Source organism: Pocillopora verrucosa, chromosome 13 (assembly GCF_036669915.1).
Source record: "Pocillopora verrucosa isolate sample1 chromosome 13, ASM3666991v2, whole genome shotgun sequence".
Lineage (NCBI taxonomy): Eukaryota > Metazoa > Cnidaria > Anthozoa > Scleractinia > Pocilloporidae > Pocillopora > Pocillopora verrucosa.
The window spans coordinates 14,375,830-14,400,918 of NC_089324.1; the positions used below are offsets into that span (position 1 = coordinate 14,375,830).

Sequence of the window (25,089 nt, forward strand, 5' to 3'; positions counted from 1 at the left end):
GAAAGTTGAAGGCGGACAATTCTCTTGGCCCAAGTACATTAATACAGTGCACCTGGTCTTCTGTGAGAGCGTTAACGGGCGACACAGTAAATATAGCGATCGATCACTGGCGATGCTTGATTTTACAAAGATCTTCCATGGCGAGTTGGTAACGAAACGGAGGTATCGTTTCGATCGAAACACATATCTATAGCTTTCTGCTATTCTTCTTGGAAATGTCTCTATCCCAATCTATACCGATATTTCCAGATCGCTGTTGTCTTAAAAGATGACAATGAAAGCAATTTGTTTAACATCTTGTTCGTTAGTATGGAAATAAATTACCAACTCCTGCCAATCAGAATTGACGAAAGAATTGGCAAAAGAGGTTTACCAATAAAAAGTAACTATATATTTTATTGCAAAAGAGTGACGTCACGGAACACGATTAGGGTCAGGTTTACGTAGACGTTCCCTCTCTTCCGTTTCACTTCAGGGTGGGGGAGGTTACTGCTTTACGTTGACTGAGAAAAAAAGGATGTACGTGAGTGACCTTATGAACTGAAGCTAATTGTATTGAGAAACTGGGCTGTCATCACGCAGTCACGCTTTTGTCGGAGAAGATCATGGCCAATTAGGTTTCTTTTTTTTCCTCATAATACTACCCCTGATTTAAACAATAAGGTCACAATAATACAAGAAATGATCACCAAATAGGGAAGCTTTTGATTATCAAGCATATTCTTCTTGTCAGCACCTTAGGAAATGTATAAAGAACAGTAAGGAGAATATACAGACTGATGTTAGGGTGAAAAGAGTTAATATCTGGACACTTGATAATGATGTATTCCGTGGTCATTATATGGCCGAAAGGGTTTCTACTGCTACTATTTGCCGTACTTCGAAAAATTGTTTCAAAGGTTGTGACGATGTTAGGGTTTTTTTGAAAGCAAAATACCGTTGACAGTGGACTTACTGGTGAACTTCCTGTGAGGTCAGAAAATTGAGCTGCAACGCTTTGATTTAACTTTTACACTGCAACACCCAACATGGTTTCAAGGGTCTCGCCATATCCCACAGTAGCATGGCAATAAGGGGAAAGGAGCTGGGAACGACGATGCGATACACATGAGGTATCGTCTTTATGGCAAACCAATTTCCGCCTGATATGAGGAGCATCAGAAGTTTTTCGTTCACGGCTTGTGCATTTTCCAGTACACCTACGTGTAAACGTGAAGACGGTTTTTGGTGCCCCATACATGTCGATATCTGGATAAACTGAGCAAGTTTTGCTTAGGGCGATGGCAGATACTCCTTCAACGAGTTGTTGTGTAGGATGTTGATAAGAGACATCGATGTCAGCTCTAACTTCCTGGCCCTAGTTGTTCGAAGGTAGGATAACACTCTCCACTGGATAAATATCTGTCCGGTGGATAACGCGTACATTTTGCACAATTTATCCGTTAGATAGCGTTTTTCGCCCTTTATACAACTGGGCCCTGACTATCAAAACGGAAGCTAATTTGATTTGGAAAGCGAAGCCGATCGGGTATCGTCTGCTATCGTCTTGGAGACTATCTTATCTAAGACAGTGTATTCACTGAAGCTATCATTAAACTTATATTTTTAGATGTATGAAAACAAAATCCTCTCTTTCTCAGATTTATCGATCGAAAAAAAATGTTCTGAGGGGTTTTTTAGACACATCCCCCCCTCCTCTGGGGCAAGATTTGGCAGAGTTCCGAGCAGGTGAGAAGGGGATACTCTCAGATCAGCGCTCATTCATTCTAGCAATATGGCCTTCGATGATGAAAGGTTGAATTTCAGGCTAGTTAAAAACTGAGTGTGAAATATTTGTAAGGAACGGTTCATTGTTATTTGACACTGTCATTAATACTTTGAAACGGAAAGAAAATTGATGAGGGTCAGCCAAGTTCAATTCACTGTTCACGGGTTCAATATTTCTGGTGTCAAAATTATTCAGAAATAGGAAAGACATCTTTAAAAGTCACGCAACCGCAAAAGCGTCTTTTTTGTTTTGTTTTTTTTGAGGCGGGGGGGGGGGGGGAGCGAGGCTTAACAAGAGCTATCCAGTTACTGCCAAGTTATTGTAAGAAAATAATGTATTTAATGAAACGTACTTAGCGCAAAATATTCTTTAACAATCAGAATCCTTTAATATTTACATGTGCCACATTATTACGAAACCAAATCAAATTTGAAACCTCAAAGCTAATTAGTTCAGTTATATTTAATAAACCTTCTTCGATTGGAAGAACAAACTTATAAATTTCTGTCTCCAATTATTGTAATTAGGAAAGAAACAGTTCGGGTCATTAGAAGTAGAATACAAACTGTGAAGTAAATAAGTGTCTATTGAAACAGCTACTTTAATATGAAAATTTTTTCAGGGGTAGTCACGAGAATACGTCCATCTGGTGTTGCTGCTATTCCATGAGGATGAGGTAAATGAGTGATACTTTTACCAGTGAAGCGACCGTCCAGAGAAAACTGCTGAACTCGGTTATTTTTCTCATCACACACCAGAAGATTATTGGAGCTGTCTATCAGCAAACCTCTCGGATAGTTAAATTGTCCATCTTGATTGCCTTGTTTGCCAAACTTGTGTAAGAATGTTCCTGACTTGTCGAAAACCTTAATGCAATGATTTCCGCCATCGGAGACAAAAAACTTGTTTTTGTAAGGCAGGCACCTCCACGGTTGTTCTAATTCTTCTGGGCCGATGTTTCCAAAGATGGAAATGGTCTCTCCTTGACATGACATCACCTGTATCGTTCTACTCGAAAACTCGGTCACAACAATGCGACGTTCTTCATCCAAACAAACATCAGTTGGGAGATTGAACTCTCTTGTTCCTTCACCTTCTTTTCCGAAAATTTTCACAACAGTTCCTGTCTGGATATTAACTTGCTGTATTCTGTTGTTATTTGTGTCTGCGATCAAAATCTCGTCATCGTTCAAATATGTCACGCCAAGTGGGCCTTGATATTGCCCTTTAACTCTAATTTTTCTCAGAAGTTTACCATTTTTATCCAATATGTAAACACAGTTTTTAACATTGTTAGTTACGGCAATGTTCCCTTTCGTATTTACCGCGATTCCAAATAGACCGTTGACGCGTTCTCCTTCTAATAAATCCAGATCCAACTCACCGACCACGATAAGTTTACGCTCCTTCACCGCCACAGTGAACGGAGAGTTGGCGAGTGTATCTCCATTAATCTTCACTTCAATACTGTAAGCACCGGGTACTTTGGGTATAAATATCACCTCGAATATACCGTTTTCTGTGTTGCAAACAGTGACTTGTGTGACATTTTTGTCTGGTTGTATGAGAACTTCAATTTGTTGTTTGAGATCAGGCTGGTTACTAATTTCGCCATGAGGTGTTTTGGGGAATAGAATGAACTTTGCTTCTAAACCAGCCTGAAAAGTTTGATCCAGTCCCTCTAGAGTGGACCGACTAGCGTCTGCTATGTCTTCGGTGGCGATGTCGCCCAAGTTGAAGCCCACAGCAGCAGTGGGGTAAAACTTGATGAACGAGGTCTGATGGTGTTGTGCAGCTTGGATTCCTCGAAGTTCCTCAAATCTCTGCTTCAAACTTGGCTTGTTTTGCATGACGTCCCAGCTCGAGCTTTTCTGTATCAAGTTTTCGGCAAAGTCGGCAACTTTGTTGTTTTGTTTCATCAGAGATTCTATTGCCTGTCGGGTCGAATTGATTTTTTGGAGTCTCGTCACGCACGTTGTGTCGATTGATTCAATGGCTTTCCGCTCGCGCTCTCGAATCTCTGCGATCATCTTTTCGGCTACTCGAGAGACTCCTCGTTTAGCGATGCGGGCATTTTCTTGCAGGCTGTTTGCTGTGTTTTGGAATTGTTGAAGCGTTTCCTTTAAATCTTTTTCCCTTGTTCGGCTCTCTGCGGCATCCGCCATGATGTTTCCTTTCTCGTTGTCAGCCGCTTCGTCGAGCAATTGAACTTTGTGACTTTGATGATCCGTGACGATGCAAAGATGGCAAACACAACACTGACACTGGAGGCAGTAAAATCTCGTCATCTCTCGCTCGTGGTACTTCTTGGTGCAAAAGGGCTGTCGCTTTAACAGAGCCTCGTAATCTTGATCTTGGAAGTCTTTAACAGGCATGACTTTGTGTCCCTCGAATGCATCGCGCATAATTTCATGTGCGTTCAGACATTCAGAGCACATGAATCGAGCACATTCAAAGCAGTAATGGACATTGGAGCTTGTCCTCTTACAGTTGCCACAAGTGATGTTTTTTTCATCGCCACTTTGTCGAACGGCAAGGATATTCAACAAACTGTTGTGAAAAAAACTGGTTGGCAGCGCTTCGAAGCGATTTCCTTGTGGCAGGTGGATTTCAGCCTGACACTCGGGGCATCGAAACTTTCCATGTCTTTGACTCACTCTTGCGTGTTTTTCCAAACACTCACAGCAAAACGTGTGAAAACACGATATAATTTTCGGTTCTTTGAAGGTCTCGAGACAAATCGAGCAAGTAATTTGTCTGGTAAGATTTCTCAAGAACGACTCCATTGTCAGCGTTCGACAAGATCGCTGGTAAACACAGCTTGAAAAAGCTATTGTTTGAAATTCCGAGAAAAACAGGATGTAGTTGAGTGACCATATGAACTGAAGCTAAATATATTTAGAAACTGGCCTATCATCACGCAGTCACGCTTTTGTTGTAGAAGATCATGGCCGATAAGGTTTCTTTTTATACGATTAAGAATATATGAAAGTCATATATTTGAACTGCGGATAAAGACGTGAATGAAAGTGATCCTCGCAGTAATGTGCACTACTTGGGCAGTAGTGAAAATAAGGCCTGAAAAAAAAATTCAGGCCTGTACGGGATTTTAACCCATGACCTCTGCGACACCGGTGCAGCGCTCTACCAACTGAGCTAACAAGCCAACTGTTGTTTTGTTTGTTTGCATGTTTTCAAGCATTGCTGACTTCGAATTCTCTTTACATTTTTAAGTCGTAAATTGACGCGTGGAGTTAAACTGAATTAATCCTCATTTATCCATTGACCCCCAAGAGTGACCAGCATCTGATATCTCCTTACAATGTTACTCTTGATTTAAACATAAAGGTCAAGAGAATACAAGAAATGATTACCACTTAGGGAAGCGTTTGAATGTTAAACATATTCTCCTTGTCTGTTTGGGTCGCCACTGTAAATAATTTGGCTATTGCTTTTTTTATTACTTGTCGAGGTCCAGACTCACAAGTTTTTCCAAAATTACGGGTTTGAAAGGAGCGACTAACGAACTCATAACAGAGTCCGTTGCCTTTAAGAAGTCAATAGAAAGTACTGCAATTTAAATACTACATCACGACTTTCCAAAATTACTTTCCATTAATAAAATTTTGTAAAATTAAGGTCAACTTCTAAACTTTAGTTTATATCCTTTTGATTGTGTTTGCGCTAAGAATTTTCATCTAAATTTGTTAGAGGGGTGTTGAATGAAAAGCAGAACAGGTAAAGGTGCGTAGGAAGAAGTGCCTTTGATATTAGAATAAAACGGCCTATTTGTCATGATTCGTGGGTGTTTCTGTTCATGCTCTAAGACGTTTTAAGAGGTAATTTTTTATTTGGAGTCAGTTGAAAGTTATCTGTGATTGCTTTAGCTTCGCTTTACTTGGTTTTTTGATTTGTTCTGAAAATTCGTGCCACTTTCTTAAATCAATCAGAATTAAAAGTAAAACCACTCGCGTTTTCAGGTCACTTGCGTTTTCCTGCGCTTTGCTCTGTGATCGCTTTTAATTTGTAATTTTTGACTCAGACGAAAAGTTTGATGCTCCTAGAAGAATGGAGACCTTTTACTTTACCTTACACAGCGTGCTACTCAGCCTTTATGGTCTTGTTATTTTTACAGTGGCTCGATAACAGTTGTTTCACTAACTGATTGCCAACATTTTTCATGAGCTGTGGGCGTTTTAGTCACGCTCAAAAGATTTGCGGGGCAAAACAATGATCGCACTTTCACGCATGAGTTGTCATCAGAATGTTTCACATTCACTAAAGAAGGACAATTCTAGGTGATCGTGGCTGAGGCGGCTTTTAAATTTTAGATTTTTCAACTCACCCCTTCATCAAGAAAGTTTGCCTGTGACTCCTATTTGTCTAACTGTTCAGTGTGAAAATTAATTCATGTCTTTCCATTCATTTTCGATATATTAAAATTCAAACTTGGCTCCGAGGCTTGGGCGAATAACACAAAGGAAAGCACATCGAAGTTGAGGGATTAATAATTAATTTCTTTTTGTCATTCTCCATAGCCTCAGAGCCATGTTAGTGGGATTGTACTTTATTTGACCAAGGCAATGTTTATTCGACTTCAACATCACCGTACCGTAACAACATTGGCATCGTCTGTAATTCGCATTAAATCAACCTCGCTGATGGTTGAACATTTTTTGAAAGCTTTTAATTAACAGAATAATCTGATTGATTGAAAAAGACCAGTGGTCCTCTTCCACCGATCAGATTATACTCTCAGTTGCTCTCAAGAAGTAGGGAGAGACACTCCACTACGTCTCGTGTTTCCCTCTACACTTCTTTCGTGCTCTAGCTGCTTCCTATTTGCTTTACTACAAAACAGAGCGCATTCGAATATGTTGAATATATTTTATTTTGCCAAATAAAAGCAGATTTTGATGTCTCAAAAACATCCTCTCTCCAATCCCTCTTTCACTACAATAATGGGAAGAACGATGAAGAACAGTCTTACAAGTAATAAGACTTAACTTAAAAAAGTTATCCTTTAACCTTTCACTCCCGGAAGTGATTCACGTGTAACTTCTCACTATAATATCTAAAAATTATCCAGCAAACAGGTTTTGAGAATATTCAAACTTATCAGATAGAAGTTGTTATCGTGATCTAACAGCAAACACTTGTAACTTATTTACAAGGAAATGTGTAGCAGCTAGAGGGGAGAATTAACAGTCAGATCTTGGAGTTAAATGGTTAACCTTACAAAGTCACGCAATCGCATAACGCGGTTGTTTTTGTAATTTTTTTTCTCTTGGGAGCGAGGCCTAAAAAGAGCTGGATGTCACATGGTACTCGTCTATTTCAGCACCTGGCAAGTGTCACCCTTTCTAGTAGAAGGAAGCAATATATATGTAATTACTTCTAGGTTATCGAATGAAAATAATGTATTTAATGCGACGTCTTTAGTGCAAAATATTCTTTGACAATCACAATCCTATAATATTTACCTTTGCTACATTATTAAGAATATGCATAAATGCCACCAACATACAAAATTTAAAATCGCAAAGCTAAATAGTTCAGTTGTATTCGATAGCGTTTCTTCGAAAATAAGAATAAACTTACAAATTCCAGTCTCCAACATTAGGAAAGAAACAGTTCGGTCATTAGAAGAGGAATACAAACTGCAACGTAAATAAGTGTCTATTGAAACAGCTACTTTAATATGAAAATATTTTTAGGGGTAGTCACGAGAATACGTCCATCTGGTGTTGCTGCTATTCCACGAGGTCCAGGTAAATGAGTGACACTTTTTCCAGTGAAGCGACCGTCCAGAGAAAACTGCTGAACTCGGTTATTGCGCTGATCACACACCAGAAGGCAATGGGGCCTGTCTATAAGCAAGCCATTTGGGTTGTTAAATTGTCCATCTTGATTGCCTCGTTTGCCAAACTTGTGTAAGAATGTTCCTGATTTGTCGAAAGCCTTAATGCAGTGATCTTCGCAATCGGATATGAAAAACTTGTCTTTGTAAGACAAGCAGCTCATTGGTTGTTTTAATTTTTCTGGGCCGATGTTTCCAAAGATGAAAATAGTCTCTCCCTCACGTGACATCACCTGTATCCTGCCACTACAAATCTCGGTTACAACAATGCGACGTTCTTCATCCAAACAAACATCAAAAGGGAAATGAAACCCTTCTTCTTCTACTGCTCTTCCTAAAGTGTTCACAACAGTTCCCGTTTGGATATTAATTTGTTGTATTCTTCTGTTACTTGTGTCTGTAATCAAAATCTCGTCATCGTTCAAATATGTCACGCCAAATGGGTTTATAAATTGCCCTTTAAGTCCAATTTTTCTCAAACATTTACCACTTTTGTCGAATATGTAAACGGATTTTTTACCAAGATCAGTTACGGCAATATTCCCTATCGTATTTACGGCGATTCCAGATAGTTTTTCGACTCGTTCTCCTTCTAATAAATTCAAATCCAACTTACCGACCACAGTAAGTTCACGCTCCTTCACCGCCACAGTGAACGGAGAGTTGACAAGTGTATCTCCATTAATCTTCACTTCAATGCTGTAAGCTCCGGGTACTTTGGGTATAAAGTTCACTTCGAATCTACCGTTTTCTGTGTTTTTCTGTGTGATTTGTATGATATCTTTGTCTGGTTGTATGAAAACTTTAATTTGCTCGTTGAGATCAGGCTGGTTATTTACTTCGCCATGAGGTGTTTTGGGGGATAAAATGAACTTTGCTTCTAAACCAGCATGAAAAGTTTGTTCCAGTCCCTCTGGAGTGGACCAACCTGCGTCTGCTATGTCTTCGGTGGCGATATCGCCCAAGTTGAAGCCCACGGCAGGAGAGGGGTAAAACTTGATGAACGAGGTCTGATGGTGTTGTGCAGCTTGGATTCCTCGAAGTTCTTCAAATCTCTGTTTCAAATTGTGCTTGTTTTGCATGATATCCCAGCTCGAGCTTTTCTGTACCAAGTTTTCGGCAAAGTCGGCGACTTTGTTGTTTTGTTTCATGAGAGATTCTACGGCCTCCCGAGCCGAGTTGATTTTTTGGAGTCTCGTCAAGCATGTTGTCTCGATTGATTCAATGGCTTTCCGCTCGCTCTCTCGAATCTCTGCGATCATCTTTTCGGCTGCTTGAGAGACTCCTCGTTTAGCGACGCGGGTATTTTCTTGCAGGCTGTTTGCTGTGTTTTGGAATTGTTGAAGCTTTTCCTTTAAATCTTTTTCCCTTGTTCGGCTCTCTGCGGCATCCGCCATGATGTTTCCTTTCTCGTTGTCAGCCACTTCGTCAAGCAATTGAATTTTGTGACTTTGATGATCCGTGACGATGCAAAGATGGCAAACACAACACTGACACTGGAGGCAGTAAAATCTCGTGATCTCTCGCTCGTGGTACTTCTTGGTGCAAAATGGCTGTCGTAATCTTGATCTTGGAAGTCTTTGACAGGCATCACTTTGTGTCCCTCAAAGGCGTCGCGCATAATTTCATGTGCGTTAAGACAGTCGGAACACATGAATCGGGCACAATCAAAGCAGTAATGGACATTGGAGATGGTCTTCTTACAGTTGCCACAAGTGACGTTTGTTCCATCGCCACTTTGCCGAATGGCAAGTATATTCAACAAACTGTTGTGAAAGAAACTAGTTGGCAACGCTTCGAAGCGATTTCCTTCTGGCAAGTGGATTTCTGCCTGACACTCGGGGCATCGGAATTTTCCATGCCTTTGGCTCACTCTTGCGTGTTTTTCTAAACAATCACAGCAGAATGTGTGAAAACACGATATAATTTTCGGCTCTTTGTAGGTCTCGAGACAAACTGAGCAAGTAACCTGTTTGGTGAGATTTCTCAAGAAGGACTCCATTGTCAGCGTTCAACAAGATTGCTCGTAAACACAGCCTGAAAAAGCTATTGTTTGAAATTCCGAGAAAAACAGGATGTAGTTGAGTGACCTTATGAACTGAAGCTAAATATATTTAGAAACTGGGCTATCATCATGCAGTCACGCTTTTGTTGTAGAAGATCATGGCCGATAAGGTTTCTTTTTGTTTTGTTTGTTTGCATGTTTTCACGCATTATTGACTTCGAATTCTCGGTTACGTTTTTAAGTCGTAAATTGACGTGTGGAGTTAAACTGATCTGTTCCTCATTAATTCTTTGACCTTTAAGAGAGACTAACATCTAATTTCGCCTTGTAATATCACCCCTGATTTAAACGTTACGGACACGAGAATACAAGAAATGATCACCAACTATGGAAGCGTTTGATTATTAAACATATTCTCCCTCTCAGCACCTTAGGAAATGTATAAAGAACAGTAAGGAGAATATGCAGACTGATGTTAGGGTGTAAAGGGTTAATGTTTAGACATTTGAGAATGATGCATTCTGTGGTCATTGTATGGCCGATGGGGCTCTACTGGTACTGTGTGCCGTACCTCAAAAAATTGTTTCCAGGGTTATGACGGGGTAAGGATTTTTTTTGGGCAAAATATTGTTAACAGTGGACTTACTGGCGAGCTTCCTGTGGGGAAAGTTTGTCAGATGATTGACCAGCAACGCTTTAATTTAACTTTTAACTACAGCACCCAACATGGTTCCCAGGGTCTCGCCATTTGTCACAGTAACATGACGAGAAGGGGAAACGGGCTGGGAACGACGATGCGATACTCCTGAGGGATTTTCCTTATGGCTAACCGATTGCCGCCAGATATAAGGAGCTTCAGAAGTTTTTCGTTCATGGCTTGTGCGTTTTCCAGAACACCCACGTGTAAACTTGTAGAGAGATGAGACAGTTTTTGGTGCCCCATACACGTCGATATCTAAATAAGCTGAGGAAGTTTTAAGCCGATGGCAGATACTCCTTCAAGTAATTGTTGTGCAGGATGTTGAAAAGAGACATCGATGTTAGCGATAACCTCTAAGCCCCGGTTGTTCGAAGGTCGGATAACACTATCTACTGGATAAATCTCTATCCGGTTGATAACGCAGTACGTTTTGCTGTCACTTATCCGCTGGATAGCGATTTATCCGTTGGATAGTGTTATCCACCCTTCATACAACTGGGCCCTGACCATTAAAACGGAAGCTAATTTGACTGAGTTGAAATCGAAGTTGATCAGGTATCGTCTGGAGAGTTTATTCACTGGAGCTATCAGTAAGCCTGAACTTTTCGATGTTGCCGTCGGCAAGTAGGAAAACAAACTCTTTTTTTTCAGATTTATCGGTCCAAAAAAAATGGTCTGCAGGGTTATTACGGACATCCCCACCCCCCTCCTCTGGGATGTGGCGGAATTTCGCGCAGTTGAGAAGGGATTACTCTCAGGTCGGCGCTCATTCTTTCTGGTAATATGGCTTTCGATGGTGGAAGGTTGAATTTCAGATTCATTTGAAATTGAGTTTCGAATATTTGGAAGGAACGCTTCATTGTTATTTGGCGCTATAAGATCAATTGCTTAAAATGAAAGAAAGTTGATGAGTGAGTCAGCCAAGTTCAATTCACTGTTCCCGGGTTCAATATTCCTGGTGTCAAAATTATGCAGAAATATGAAAGGCACTTTTAAAAGTCACGCAACTGCAAAAAGCGGTTCTTTCGTTTAGTTTTGTTTTTCGTTTGACGGTTTTTTTTTTCTGGGGGGGGGGGGGGGGCAGCTGGCGCGTATTACCCTTTCCAGTAGAAGAAAGCAATATATATATGCCATTACTGCGACGTATTTAGTGCCAATTATTCTTTAACGATCAGAATTCTGTAATAATTACATGTGCTGCATTATTACGAAACCAAACAAAATTTGAAACCTCAAAGCTAATTAGTTCAGTTGTATTTAATAAACCTTCTTCGATTGGAAGAATAAACTTATAAATTTCTGTCTCCAATTATTGTAATTAGGAAAGAAACAGTTTGGGTCATTAGAAGTAGAATACAAACTGTGAAGTAAATAAGTGTCTATTGAAACAGCTACTTTAATATGAAAATTTTTTTAGTGGTAGTCACGAGAATACGTCCATCTGGTGTTGCTGCTATTCCACGAGGTTCAGGTAAATGAGTGATACTTTTACCAGTGAAGTGACCGTCCAGAGAAAACTGCTGAACTCGGTTATTTTCCCCATCACACACCAGAAGATTATTGGAGCTGTCTATCAGCAAACCTCTCGGATAGTTAAATTGTCCATCTTGATTGCCTTGTTTGCCATACTTGTGTAAAAATGTTCCTGACTTGTCGAAAGCCTTAATGCAATGATTTCCGAAATCGGAGACGAAAAACTTGTTTTTGTAAGGCAAGCAGCTCCATGGTAGTTTTAATTTTTCTGAGCCGATATCTCCAAACATGGAAATAGTCTTTCCCTCACGTGACATCACCTGTATCCTTTTATTCCCAATGTCGGTTACGACAATGTGACGTTCTTCATCCAAACAAACATCAGTTGGGCGAAGAAACTCTCCAATTCGTGCACCAGCTTTTCCTAAAGTTTTCACAACAGTTTCCGTTTGGATATTAATTTGTTGTAATTTGCCTTTATTTGTGTCTGTAATCAAAATCTCTTCATCGTTCAAATATGTCACGCTAAATGAGCCATTAACTTGTCCTTTAACTCCAATTTTTCTCAGACATTTACCATTTTTATCGAATATGTAAACAAAGTCTTTAATAAAGTCAGTTACGGCAATATTCCCTTTCGTATTTACTGCGATTCCAACTAGACGGCCGACCTGTTCTCCTTCTGATAAATTCAGATCCAACTCACCGACCACAGTAAGTTCACGCTCGTTCACCGCCAGAGTGAACGGAGAGTTGGCGAGTGTATCTCCATTAATCTTCACTTCAATGCTGTAAGCACCTGGTACTTTGGGTATAAATTTGACCTCGAATCTACCGTCTTCTGCGTTATACACAGTGATTTGTGTGACATCTTTGTCTGGTTGTATGAGAACTTCAGTTTGCTGTTTGAGATCAGGCTGGTTACTTATTTCTCCATCAGGTGTTTTGGGGCATAAAATGAACTTTGCTTCTACACCAGCCTGAAGAGTTTGATCCAGTCCCTCCAGAGTGGACCGACTTGCATCTGCTATGTCTTCGGTGGCGATGTTGCCCAAGTTGAAGCCCACAGCAGGAGCGGGGTAAAACTTGATGAAGGAGGTCTGATGGTGTTGTGCAGCTTGGATTCCTCGAAGTTCTTCAAATCTCTGTTTCAAATTGTGCTTGTTTTGCATGATATCCCAGCTCGAGCTTTTCTGTACCAAGTTTTCGGCAAAGTCGGCGACTTTGTTGTTTTGTTTCATCAGAGATTCAACAGCCTCCTGAGCCGAGTTGATTCTTTGGAGTCTCGTCACGCACGTTGTCTCGATTAATTCAATGGCTTGTCGCTCGCGCTCTCGAATCTCTGCGATCTTCTGCTCTGCTGCTTGCGAGACTCCTCGTTTAGCGAGTTGGGCATTGTCTCGCAGCTCGGAAGCTGTGTGGTGAAACTGTCGAATCGTTGCCTTTAAATCGTTTTCCCTTGTTCGGCTCATTACGGCATCCGCCATGATGTTTCCCTTCTCGTTGTCCGCCGCTTCGTCGAGCAAAATAACTTCATGGCTTTTATGATCCGTCACAATGCAAAGATGGCAGACACAACATTGACACTGAAGGCAGTAAAATCTCGTCATCTCCCTTTCGTGGTACTTCTTGGTGCAAAAGGGCTGTCGCTTTAACAAAGCCTCGTAATCTTGATCTTGGAAGTCTGTAACAGGCATGACTTTGTGTCCTTCGAATGCGTCGCGCATAATTTCGTGTGCGTTCAGACATTCGGAGCACATAAATCGAGCACAGTCGAAGCAGTAATGGACATTGGAGCTGGTCCTCTTACAGTTGCCACAAGTGATGTTTGTTCCATCGCCACTTTGTCGAACGGCAAGGATATTCAACAAACTGTTGTGAAAAAAACTGGTTGGCAACGCTTCGAAGCGACTTCCTTCTGGTAAGTGGAGTTCTGCCTGACACTCGGGGCATCGGAATTTTCCATGTCTTTGGCTCACTCTTGCGTGTTTTTCCAAACACTCACAGCAGAACGTGTGAAAACACGATATAATTTTTGGTTCTTTGAAGGTTTCGAGACAAATTGAGCAAGTAACTTGTTTCGTGAGGTTTCTCATGAAGGACTCCATTGTAAACATACGAGATGATTGCTTGTAAACGCACTCTGAAAAAGCTATTGTTTGAAATTCCGAGAAAAACAGGATGTAACTGATTGACCTTGTGAACTGAAGCTAAATATATTTAGAAACTGGGGTATCATCACGCAGTCAGTCTTTTTTTGTAGAAGATCATGGCCGATTAGATTTCTTTTTCGTTTTGATTGTCTACATGTTTTCGCACATTACTGATTTCTCGCTTACGTTGTCAGGTCAAAAATTGACGCGTGGATTTAAGCTGATCTGTTTCTTAATTATGTTTGAAACATGTGAGTGATGTATTCAGTGTTCATTGTAGTCCGCCTTCGATTAAGGCAATGCTTTGAAGCAATTTCTCGCTTACGTTTTTTTGGATTTAAGCTGATTCATTTCATTAACCATTTACACCTTAACATCAGTATGCATATTCTCCATACTGTTTTTTATACATTTCCTAAGGCGCTAACAAGGAGATTTTGCTTAACAATCAAGAGCTCCTGTGCTTTTTGATCATTTTCAATATTCTCATAATCTTAATGTCTTATTTATGGGTGATACTATAAAGAGAAATTAGATGCTGGCCACTTTTAGGGGTTAAAGGGTTGATTATGTTTTAAACATTTAAGAATGATGCATTCAGTGGTCATTGTAGTCCGCCCTCGATTTAGGCAACGCTTTGAAACAATTTCCTTTTGGTATATGCATTTCTGTCTGACACTCGGGGCGTCGAAATTTTCCTTGTTTTGGCTCACATTTGCGTTTTTTTCTAAACGCTCACAGCAAAACGTGTGACCTTCTGAATTGAAACTAATTATATTTTAGAAACTGGGCTATCATCACGCAGTCACGCTTTTGTTGTAGAAGATCATGGCTGACTAGGTTACTCATTTGTATTGATTGTTTGTATGTTTTCACGCAGTACTGACCTCGAATTCTCGCTTATGTTTTCAAGTCGTAAATTGACGTGTGGAGTTAAACTGATCTATTCCTAATTAAGAGTGATAAGCATCTGATTTATCCCTATAATATCACCCCTGAATTAAACATTTAGGTCAAGAGAATACACGAAATTATCACCAGCTAAGGAAGCTTTTGATTTTTAAACATATTTTCCTTGTCAGTACCTTAGGAAATGTATAAAGAACAGTAAGGAGAATATACAGACTGATGTTAGGTTTCCGTGGTCATTAGATGGCCGATGGGGTTTCTGCTGCTACTATTTGCCGTGCATCGAAAAATTGTTTCTAGTATTATGACGCGGTGTAAGGGTATTTTTTAGGCAAAATATCGTTAACAGTAGACTAACTGGCGAGCTTTATGTGGGGACAGTACGTCAGAAAATTGAGCAACGCTTTGATTTAACTTTTAAACTACACCCTCAACATGGTTCTAAGAGTCTCGCCATATCCCACACCAGATATGCCATACACAAGAGGTATTGATTGACCACGTCTAAACCCGTAGAGAAACAGTTTTTGGTCACCCATACATGCCGATATCTAGATAAACTGAACAAGTTTTGATAAGCCAATGGCTGATACTCCTTAAACGAATTGTTGTATAGGATGTTGAAAAGCGACATCAATGACACCTATAGCTTCCAGGCTCCAGTTGTTCGAAGGTCGGATAACACTTTCCACTGAATAAAACTCTGTCCGGTGGATAACGCTATACATTTGCTATCACTTATCCGCTGGATAGCGATTTATCAGTTTAATAGTGTTATCCACCCTTTATATAACTGGGTCCTGACCAATAAAACTGAAGCTAATTTGAGTTTGAAGGTGAAGTTGATTGGGTATCGTCTTCTATCGTCACGGTCATGGAGAGTATTTTATCTAAGACAGTTTATTCACTGGAGCTATTAGTAAGCCTTCACTTTTAGATATTGCCGTCAGTAATTAGGAAAACAAACTCTCCTTTTCTCAGATTTATTGGTCTAAAAAAATGGTCTGCAGGGTTCTTACAAACATCCCCCACCCCCCCTCCTCTGGGATGAGGCGGAATTTCGCGTAGGTGAGAAGGGATTACTCTCAGTGTGGCGCTTATTCATTCGAGCAATATGGCTTTCGATGGTGGAAGGTTGAATTCAGGCTATTTTCAAACTGAGTGTTGACTATTTGGAAGGAACGGTTTATTGTTATTTGACACTAGCTATAAGATCAATTCCTTAAAATGAAAGAGTTGTTGAGTGAGTTAGCCAAGTTCAATTCACTGTTCACGGGTTCAATATTTCTGGTGTCAAAATTATACAGAAAAAGGAAAGACATCTTTACATATAATATGGGAACATCGCCCAAGACTCAACCGATGTTTCCAATTTTAAAAAGTAACTAACTCTTAGTTTTTTCTCATTTCGTGTTGGTCTGTCTAGGTATGTATAGGTACTTCGAAATAGTATTTTCTATTATTAATCAGCGAATTCTTAAAGCATTTAGAGATTTTCAAGATTTATTTTCTTTCCTATCTTTTACGCGCCTAAACCTCCCCACGGTCTATCCTCAAACATATACAACTGTTGGTAACTTGATCTTTCACGCTAACGCGGATAAAAAATAAAATTTTGTTGTTTGCTCATTGAATCAAAGGATGCGACGATTTTAAAGCAGTCGAATGAAAAGGATGATATAGAGTAGAGACGGTATGTTATTCAAACCAGGCCTGAAAACGGGTTATGGCATAAAATGACACTCAACAAGAATGAAAGTTGTGTTAAAGTTATCTAGGAAAGGAGATTGTTCTCATCGCTCGTCTGCTTGATATTATATTGATATTGTAGGGAGAAATTCTGCCTTGGTCACTCCTGGGAGTTAAAAGGTTAAAATTGGGCGAAGTCGTAGTTTCGTAGACAATCTATCGTCAAGGGCCATACGACATTAATATATTTTCGGGCAAGAAAGTGGTGAAAAGACTGGAAAATACCAAGTAGGGAAAATTGTTTGATTTAACAACAAACTCTTACAGCCAACGTGACTCAAAAACGTATAGAAGGCAGTAAATAGAATTTATATTTAGATCTTGGGAGTGAAAGGGAAAACCTCATGCTTGTGCAAACTGGCAAAACGGGTTCGTAGAAAAGGTACATCTTGGCACCCTTGCTGGTGATGAAAGCCGAATTGACGATAAGAGGCCCTAAGGCTAGACAGTTCTCCACATTTTGAGGACGATTTTTGTTCAATAACGCACAGCAACCCAGTACTGTTTCTTTTTAAAAAAAGTCAGGACTTAATTTGCTGTTTTACCTTTGCCAGGATCTTGCGCAAGTTCTCTTGGTCTTAGTTTGGATTACAAACTCCCAAACAGCGCCTTCAGTGCCTCATCAGAATGGCCCCAGGTATGCATTTTCACTTCTCTTTTAGTACTTTGTTACCAGCACGAGAATATAAACTGCTTATAATCTCTTGGTTACCGGCAATTCTAATTACATGGCAAGGATCGAAATAGGAACAAAAACCAAAACATCTCGAACTATGATTTTTGTAAAATTTTACATCGCTCCATCGAACCAAAATCAAACACAACTCAGTATTGTCAAATTTTCTATCTTAATTTCCCTTTTCCAATCCTTTTATCTTTATTCAACCTAATTTACAAAATGTACTAAAACGAATAATTCTCTATAACATGAGCGTCTCATTTTCATGCTTGTCCAGATAGAAATTCACTTTCGTATTGGCATTCATCTCTGATGGGCATCACATTATTTGAGTATGTTCGTTAGCTTAAAAGATCTACCACACCCACAGGTTGACCAATCTTATGTCTGTATATCAAGGTGGTGGTTACGTAGTCAGTGCAAGGAATGCACGTTTGTATTCTGAGGATGATCAGGATCGCAAGCGAATCAGAGCGTGCTGTGCTTCCAGCAGGGATCTACAGTGGATCAAGGTTGACCTGGAAAGAGTCAAGCAGATCACAGCAGTAGCAACGCAAGGTAACACAGTAATAGTAAGTAGTAGAAGTCTTCAAAGAGAAAGAGAGAATATTCGAATACTTCGAGGCCATTATTTTCAAAAGTACAGAATGTCGCTAAGCACCGTCTGTTTTTTCTTATGACGTTCAGTTCTTTGCCCAGGTGGCGGCTGATGGGCGTCGGCAAGCAACGCTCGTCTTTATTTTGAAGTTGATGACGACAGCAAACGAATTGGCAGTTGGTGTGCGGTGGATCTGAACCAACAGTGGCTAAGAATCGACTTAAAACAAATGAAAACCATTACTGGAATCGCTATACAAGGTGAGATAGAATGAGAAGATCAGCATAGGAATTCTCCTCTGCGATCGCTATATATATGTCTTAATTTTAGATGTGAGAAAGAATTATTTCATCAGTCGCTGATTTCTTTCTTCGCATGGCTATGGTCTTCGTGTGTCGATACCTAAGAACACATAGCTCTCCTTTTTTTGCTTTGGCTTTTGTTTGTTTTTATTGTTTTTTGTACAGATAACACATTTGACGCAAATGAAACCCTGAATTAAGATAAAACTGAACTTAGAAATTTTCTTTTCTTGGACGTGATGTGTTTGTTGAGCACGTAAAGAAGTACAAACTTGCCTTCAGCACTGACGAAACGAACATTCAGAATTACCAAGAGAATGAGGGATCCAAAGTGAGGAGCCTACAGTTCTAAGATCGAAAGAGATTTAGCATTAATACAGGGTAATATAGTGTCATCAACGGAGTTGATAACGTAAATTGGCCACCGTAAAGAGTTACAAAGCTGACGTTTCGAACGTTAGCCCTTCGTCAGAAGGGCAAACAGTATTTATTTAAACCTACCAGTGGTTTATCATAAATCCTGCAATATGATTGCGGTTGTAAGATACAAGAGCCTTTTAAGCCTTGTCACTTTACTCACCGTCTATCAAGGATTAGATAACGAGTAGGGTAGTCGCTCAGAATGCAGAATTTGGGATCGTGCGCTGGTTGTAAAACGTGATAGAAAACCAAAGTGACTCGTGAAATTGTTAAACAGCACTCATAACCGCACTCACCGTTGAGAACGTTGGAAATGATCATTTACTCTTAAGAGTTAGAGCATGGCTATTAAGAAACGCTCGATATTGACACCTCTTGCTAGCCGAGTTCGAATTCCGTACTGTATGTTATGGACCAGGTTATTTTCCGGCCGCTCGGATCTATGGCCCAGGTATGAAGTGCGCAGCTTATAAATTGGGGCTGGAGAAGACGAGGTTAGTAAACTGTTTATCATATCTTTGAGTTCAAATAGAGGGGAAGATTTGAATTCTGCAATTTCATTATATTGATCCTTCCGATCCATAAATCCTTTCCAATTAGTTGAGTGGAAGGCCACATTAGTCACGGCAGCCGACGCTCTCACCCCGAGAAATCTTCATGTTGTCGTTCATTCATAAAACACACGCTGTGACTGGTTTCTTTTAGCATTGTCATGCTAAAAAGCTTGCATGTTTATATGAGCCACAATTCAGCCGGATTTCATTGAACGTTTCACTTTCAGATTTTTAATTAAGAAAAAAACTTCAAGCAGAAGTCACAGTGTTGAATCCAACCTGCCGTACTATTTCAGTTTATGAACTATTACAGATTGTGAAAGTTTTGACAGTTTAGAAAGCTTTCAATTGAGAGAATAATCTGTTTGGTTGAATAAGACCAGTGGTCTTATACAATCAATCAGATTATTCACTCAATTGCTCCCCTACGTCTTGTGTTTCCCCCTACACTTCTTATGTGCTCTAGCCGCTTCCTACTTGCTTTACAACAAAACAAAGCACAGTCAAGGCTTCTTTGTTTGTTGAATATGTTTTAATTCATTAGCATTTATTTTCACTGATGACCATCTGCCAAATAAAGGCAGATTTTGATGTTTAAAAAAACATCCTCTTTCCATTTCCTCTTTTTCAATGCAACAATGGGGAGAACAATTAAGAACCGTCTTACAAGCGTCTTGAAGTAATGAGATAACTAGAACTATCAAAAAGTTATTCTTCAACCTCGCAAAGTCAAAAAGGGTTTGGTTTTTGTTGGCTTCTTTTTCCGGGAGCGAGGCCTAACAAGAGCTGGATGTCACATAGTACTCGTCTGTTTCATTTTTCAATTTTTCTCAGACATTTACCATTTTTATCGAATATGTAAACACAGTTTTTACCATTGTCAGAACTCGTCTGTTTCAGCATCTGACACGTATCGCCCTTTCTAATAGCAGAAAGCAATATATATGCAAATACTGCTTAGTTATTGAAAGAAAATAATGTATTTAACGCGACGTACTAAAGGCAAAATATTCTTTGACAATCAGAACCTTTTAACATTTACACGTGCTACATTATTACGAATATGCATAAACGCCACCAGCAAACCAAATTTAAATTCTCAAAGCTAATTAGTTCAGTTGTATTTGACAAAGCTTCTTCGAGAAGAAGAATAAACTTACAAATTTCAGTCTCCGATTATTGCACATTAGGAAAGAAACAATTCGGGCCATTAGAAGTAGAATACAAACTGCGAAGTAAATAAGTGTCTGTTGAAACAGCTACTTTAATATGAAAATCTTGTCAGTGGTAGTCACGAGAATACGTCCATCTGATGTTGCTGTTATTCTACGAGGATAAGGGAACTGAGTGATACTTTTGACAGTGAAGCGACCGTCCAGAGAAAACTGGTGAACTCGATTATTCAACCGATCATACACCAGAAGATTATTTGAGCTGTCTATAAGCAAACCATTCGGGTTGTTAAATTGTCCATCTTGATTGCCTCGTTTGCCAAACTTGTGTAAGAATGTTCCTGACTTGTCGAAAGCTTTAATGCAATGATTTTCCCTATCGGAGACGAAAAACTTTTTATTGTAAGGCAAGCGGCTCTTTGGGTGTTTTGATTTGTCTGGGCCGAAGTTTCGAAAGATGGAAATAGTCTCTCCCCCAGGTGACATCACCTGTATCCTGTTCCTCGACATCTCGGTTACAACCATGCGACGTTCTACATCCAAACAAACATCAGTCGGGTGATAAAACTCTCCTATTCCTACACCTATTTTCCCTAAGGTTTTCATAACAGTTCCTGTCTGGATATTAATTTGTTGTATTCTGTCGTTATTTGTGTCTGCAATCAAAATCTCGTCATCGTTCAAATATGTCAAGCCACATGGGTCTTTAAATTGCCCTTTAGCTCCAATTTTTCTCAGACATTTACCATTTATCGAACATGTAAACGCGTTCTCCTTCTAATAACTTCAGATCCAACTCACTGACCACGATAAGTTCACACTCCTTCACCGCCACAATGAACGGAGAGTTGGCGAGTGTATCTCCATTAATCTTCACTTCAATTCTGTAAGCACCGGGTACTTTGGGTATAAATTTCACCTCGAATCTACCGTTTTCTGTGTTGCAAACAGTGACTTGTGTGACATTTTTGTCTGGTCGTATATGAACTTCAATTTGCTGTTTGAGATCAGTCTGGTTACTTATTTCTCCATCAGGTGTTTTGGGGGATAAAATGAACTTTGCTTCTAAACCAGCCTGAAGAGTTTGATCCAGTCCCTCTAAAGTGGAACTTCCGCTCGGCTGCTTGCGAAACTCCGCGTTTAGCGAGTTGGGCATTGTCTCTTAACTCAGAAGCTGTGTGGTTAAAACACTGTGTGGTTGCGAAAACATTGAAGTGAATTCGTTTTCCATTTCTCGGTTAAATTTGCAATTCAGCGTCCGAGTTCAGACATGTACTTTGTTTTAAGGACAGGAAAAGATTATGAGCGATTTTGGTATAAAATTAGAAGAGGACAATGTTTGATTGGCATCGCGCTTACAAAACTAGACTTTAACGTCCACGCGGTTTCTGCTTGCATGTATAAACAGTGCCACAGTCGTCGAAAAAAGTGGGACCATTAGATCATGATTTTTAAAGATTTCTTTGAGCCGATAGTTACGCTACCAGCGTGAAGAAAGAGTAACTCTTTTCTCAGTAGAAAGAATCGCTGCAAGAAACAACTAGCTTTATTTAATAGCTTCGCAGCACCGTTCGTAAAGAGAGCGTAAGTTGAAGGCGGACAACAGCTGACAATCCTCTTGACCCAAGCACATTAAGATAGTGCACCTGGTCTTCTGTGAGAGCTTTAACGGGCGGCACAATAAATATAGTGACCGGTTTCTCCAGGAGAAGAGAGGTGATCGATCACTGGCTCTGCTTGATATAATAAAGATTTTCCATAGCAAGTTGGTAACGAAACGGAGATATCGTTACCCTCGAAAAAACATATCTATGGCTTTCTGCTGTTCCTCTTGAAATGTCTCTTTACCAATCTATCCTGATCTTTTCAGGTCGCTGTTGTCTTAAAAGATGACCATGAAAACATTTTGTTCACCATCTTGTTCGTTAGTATGAAAACAAATTACCAACTCTCGCCAATAAGAATTGACGAAAGAATCGGCAAAAGGGGTTAACCGATAAAAAGTCATTATACGTGTTTTTGCAAAAGAGTGACGTCACGGAACACGATTAGTGTCAGGTTTACGTAGACGTTCCCTCGCTTCTGTTTCACCTTTTTTTGCGGGGGGGGGGGGAGGGGAAGGAAGAGGGTACTAAGAAAAACTGGATGTACATGAGTGACATGAACTGAAGCTAATCATATTTAGAAACTGGGCTATCATTACGCAGTCACGCTTTTGTTGTAGAAGATCATGGCCGGTTGGGTTTCTGTTTTGTTTTGTTGATTGTTTGCATGTTTTCACCCATTCTGACTTCGAATTCTGGCTTACGTTTTTAAGTCGTAAATTAACGCGTGGAGTTAAACTGAATTAATCCTCATTTATCCATTGACCCCCAAGAGCGACTAGCATCTGATATCTCCTTACAATATTACTCCTGATTTAAACATAAAGGTCAAGAGAATACAAGAAATGATTACCCCCTAGGGAAGCGTTTGATTGTTAAACATATTCTCCTTGTCAGAAGTGAAGTAATAACCATTCGCAGATACACCACTTTGAATTAAATCCAACACCTCGTGAAAGATTTTGCGTTTCATGGGAGGAAGAGCTGACTGGGCCACCCCTAAGCCTTTTAATTTATTCGCTGCATTTGCCAATCGTAACTTCACAGGACCTGCAACTAGAGTTCGTGCACTTTTTGAGTTTTCCGTATTTTCATTGCAGTCATCAACAAAAATTTTGGCCGCTGTGTAGCCATTTCCAGCTTGGTTATGGTTAATAAGTTTTGCCTCCAATTGACTCACGCTCAGAATGTTCACGAAAGAGTCAGGAATATTTTCGCCGATGTAAGCAAATGAGAACCCATTCTGGGGATTGGTTGTACTTGAAGCATCACAGCAAGCCGCTGTCCAGAGGTAACTAGGGACGGTGACTCGATTGAATTCTCTGGGAGTCATGTCTCCTTCCAGGTCATGTTCTCTGTTTGGAATTCGTACTCCCTGCGGAACGATTCCCGTCACAAAATAACGTCTGGCGCCGTCAAAAGAGCAACCTTTCGTCATTGTGGTCAAAGCGACTTCTTCCATTTCCTTCCACGACTGTTGGTTAAAGCAGGGATCTTGAGGAACGGCGTTTGTCAAGGTAAAAGTTGCTGTTCTTCCTTCTCCACTTTGGTAAAAGTTTGGATTGAGGTGACCCCTGTCGTAACCTGTGTTACGATAGTCTACGTTTATCGCCTGTACTGTCTTGTAGCGTTCAGTTTGCTGGGAAGCTGTCTCCATATTTGTCTTAGGGCTGGTTTCAGGGGCTTCCAGGAGCTGTGAGGAGAAAAACAAAGAGTCTGATCATAGCTAAAATCATACAATCTTTTTAAGTAAAATCTTGGTCAAGTTGATGTCATTTAATTGGATGAACATTGGTTTATTGTCTGTTGGTGGAACCACCGAACAAGAACAGGAACACTTTTTCTCAGTGGAACATGATCTTCGGTCGATTGGTGAACAAGTAATATGAATGTACTGTTGTCGGCTTAACCTTAGAGAATTAAAAATTTTCAAATTTTTCTGGATTTTAATTCCGTTGGTTCTTCAAACTGATATTTAAATTAAGTTTCCAATCGGCAACTTGTTTCGATTCATAATTTACGAGGTTGAATGAGTTACCTACCTGAGGCTCGACAAACCATGTGGACCTTCTCTGTGGTTCGGGAGTACCCGAGTAACGACCAGGCAGGGTATAAGCTGAATACACAGGAATCCTTAAGCCGGTGCTGTACAGTGTGGCATAGTGGTAGACATTGTTATACCGTTGGCAGATGCTTTTGGGCTCAGGGACATTCCCAGCAAGCCTTGGCGGGGTACTTTTGTAAAAGTATTGCAAGCAGTTTCTGAAATCTGAGTTGACTTCACTTCTCACACCGAATGCATTTAACCACAAAATCAAGAATAGCTGGTTCAAGGTGGGTTTCATGACTCCTTAAATATCTATTGCAGAGTGGTGCTCTCTTCACCCAGTTTCCTTCTTGAGCTTTTGACGCAGGTCCTGGCCAATTATCACTATTCAAATGAATTCGAAGCTATTCAGCCGTTAGATAATATTGATTAGGTAATGAAATTTGCTGAGAGATTACCTCAAACATTATCATGGCAACCCTTGCGTGGTGATGAGGAAAGCTTTTGCTCTTTGGCCTCCTTTTGCGTTACCCGCTAAGGCCATAGCAGCTTCAATTAATCGACATGGGTGATTCTAAACTTAGAATTATGCGATACTTCCTCTTCCATTGGCCAGTCGCCACAACTAATTAATGTTTTACACGAACTTTGCGTAATTCTTGTCGAACATTCAAGACCTCATGCGTGTGTAAAGTTCAAGGAGGTTAGGAATTAATGTCTTTGTACCAGCTCATTTCTTTTTGGGCTGTCACTGTAAATAACAGGTATCTACTATGAGACAGACGCTTTTTGACTAAAAATACTGGCTATTGCTTTTTTTATTGCTTGTCGCGGTCGAGACTCACCAGTTTTCCAAAATTACGGGTTTGAAAGGAGCGACTAACGAACTCATAGCAAATTTCTTTGCCTTTAAGAAGTCAACAGAAAGTAGTCCAATATTGATTAGGTAATGAAATTTGCTAAGAGAGTACTTCAAACATCATCATGGTAACCCTTGCGTGGTGATGAGGAAAGAAAAGATCTTTACCATTTCTAATGCCCCGAAGACTCCTTTTGCTCTTCGGCCTCCTTTTGCGTTACCCGCTAAGGCCATAGC

The 25,089-nt window shown here is 40.1% G+C and overlaps 4 protein-coding genes and 1 pseudogene across 4 annotated transcripts; all 5 read right to left on the bottom strand.

The window, feature by feature from the left end:
- Positions 1 to 2,153: 2,153 nt before the first annotated feature.
- Positions 2,154 to 4,584, bottom strand: LOC131770818 (E3 ubiquitin-protein ligase TRIM71-like). Its single transcript, XM_059086547.2, has one exon. The coding sequence runs from the start codon at positions 4,552 to 4,554 to the stop codon at positions 2,365 to 2,367; it is 2,190 nt and encodes a 729-aa protein (XP_058942530.2). The 5' UTR covers positions 4,555 to 4,584; the 3' UTR covers positions 2,154 to 2,364.
- A 2,080-nt stretch (positions 4,585 to 6,664) lies between these two features.
- LOC131770835 (E3 ubiquitin-protein ligase TRIM71-like) lies at positions 6,665 to 9,159 on the bottom strand. Its single transcript, XM_059086566.2, has one exon. It carries the CDS (start codon positions 9,023 to 9,025, stop codon positions 7,460 to 7,462), a length of 1,566 nt encoding a protein of 521 aa, XP_058942549.2. The 5' UTR covers positions 9,026 to 9,159; the 3' UTR covers positions 6,665 to 7,459.
- A 2,413-nt stretch (positions 9,160 to 11,572) lies between these two features.
- LOC131770824 (E3 ubiquitin-protein ligase TRIM71-like) lies at positions 11,573 to 13,977 on the bottom strand. The gene has a single exon (XM_059086554.2). The coding sequence runs from the start codon at positions 13,921 to 13,923 to the stop codon at positions 11,725 to 11,727; it is 2,199 nt and encodes a 732-aa protein (XP_058942537.2). The 5' UTR covers positions 13,924 to 13,977; the 3' UTR covers positions 11,573 to 11,724.
- A 6,279-nt stretch (positions 13,978 to 20,256) lies between these two features.
- Positions 20,257 to 21,498, bottom strand: LOC131770758 (E3 ubiquitin-protein ligase TRIM71-like; annotated as a pseudogene).
- Positions 21,499 to 22,787: 1,289 nt separating this feature from the next.
- Positions 22,788 to 24,497, bottom strand: LOC131777442 (endonuclease domain-containing 1 protein-like). The gene is made up of 3 exons (XM_066160679.1): positions 24,452 to 24,497; positions 23,989 to 24,377; positions 22,788 to 23,639 (listed from the first exon to the last, which is right to left on the bottom strand). The coding sequence occupies exons 2-3, from the start codon at positions 24,289 to 24,291 to the stop codon at positions 22,803 to 22,805; spliced, it is 1,140 nt and encodes a 379-aa protein (XP_066016776.1). The 5' UTR covers positions 24,292 to 24,377; positions 24,452 to 24,497; the 3' UTR covers positions 22,788 to 22,802.
- Positions 24,498 to 25,089: the final 592 nt, after the last annotated feature.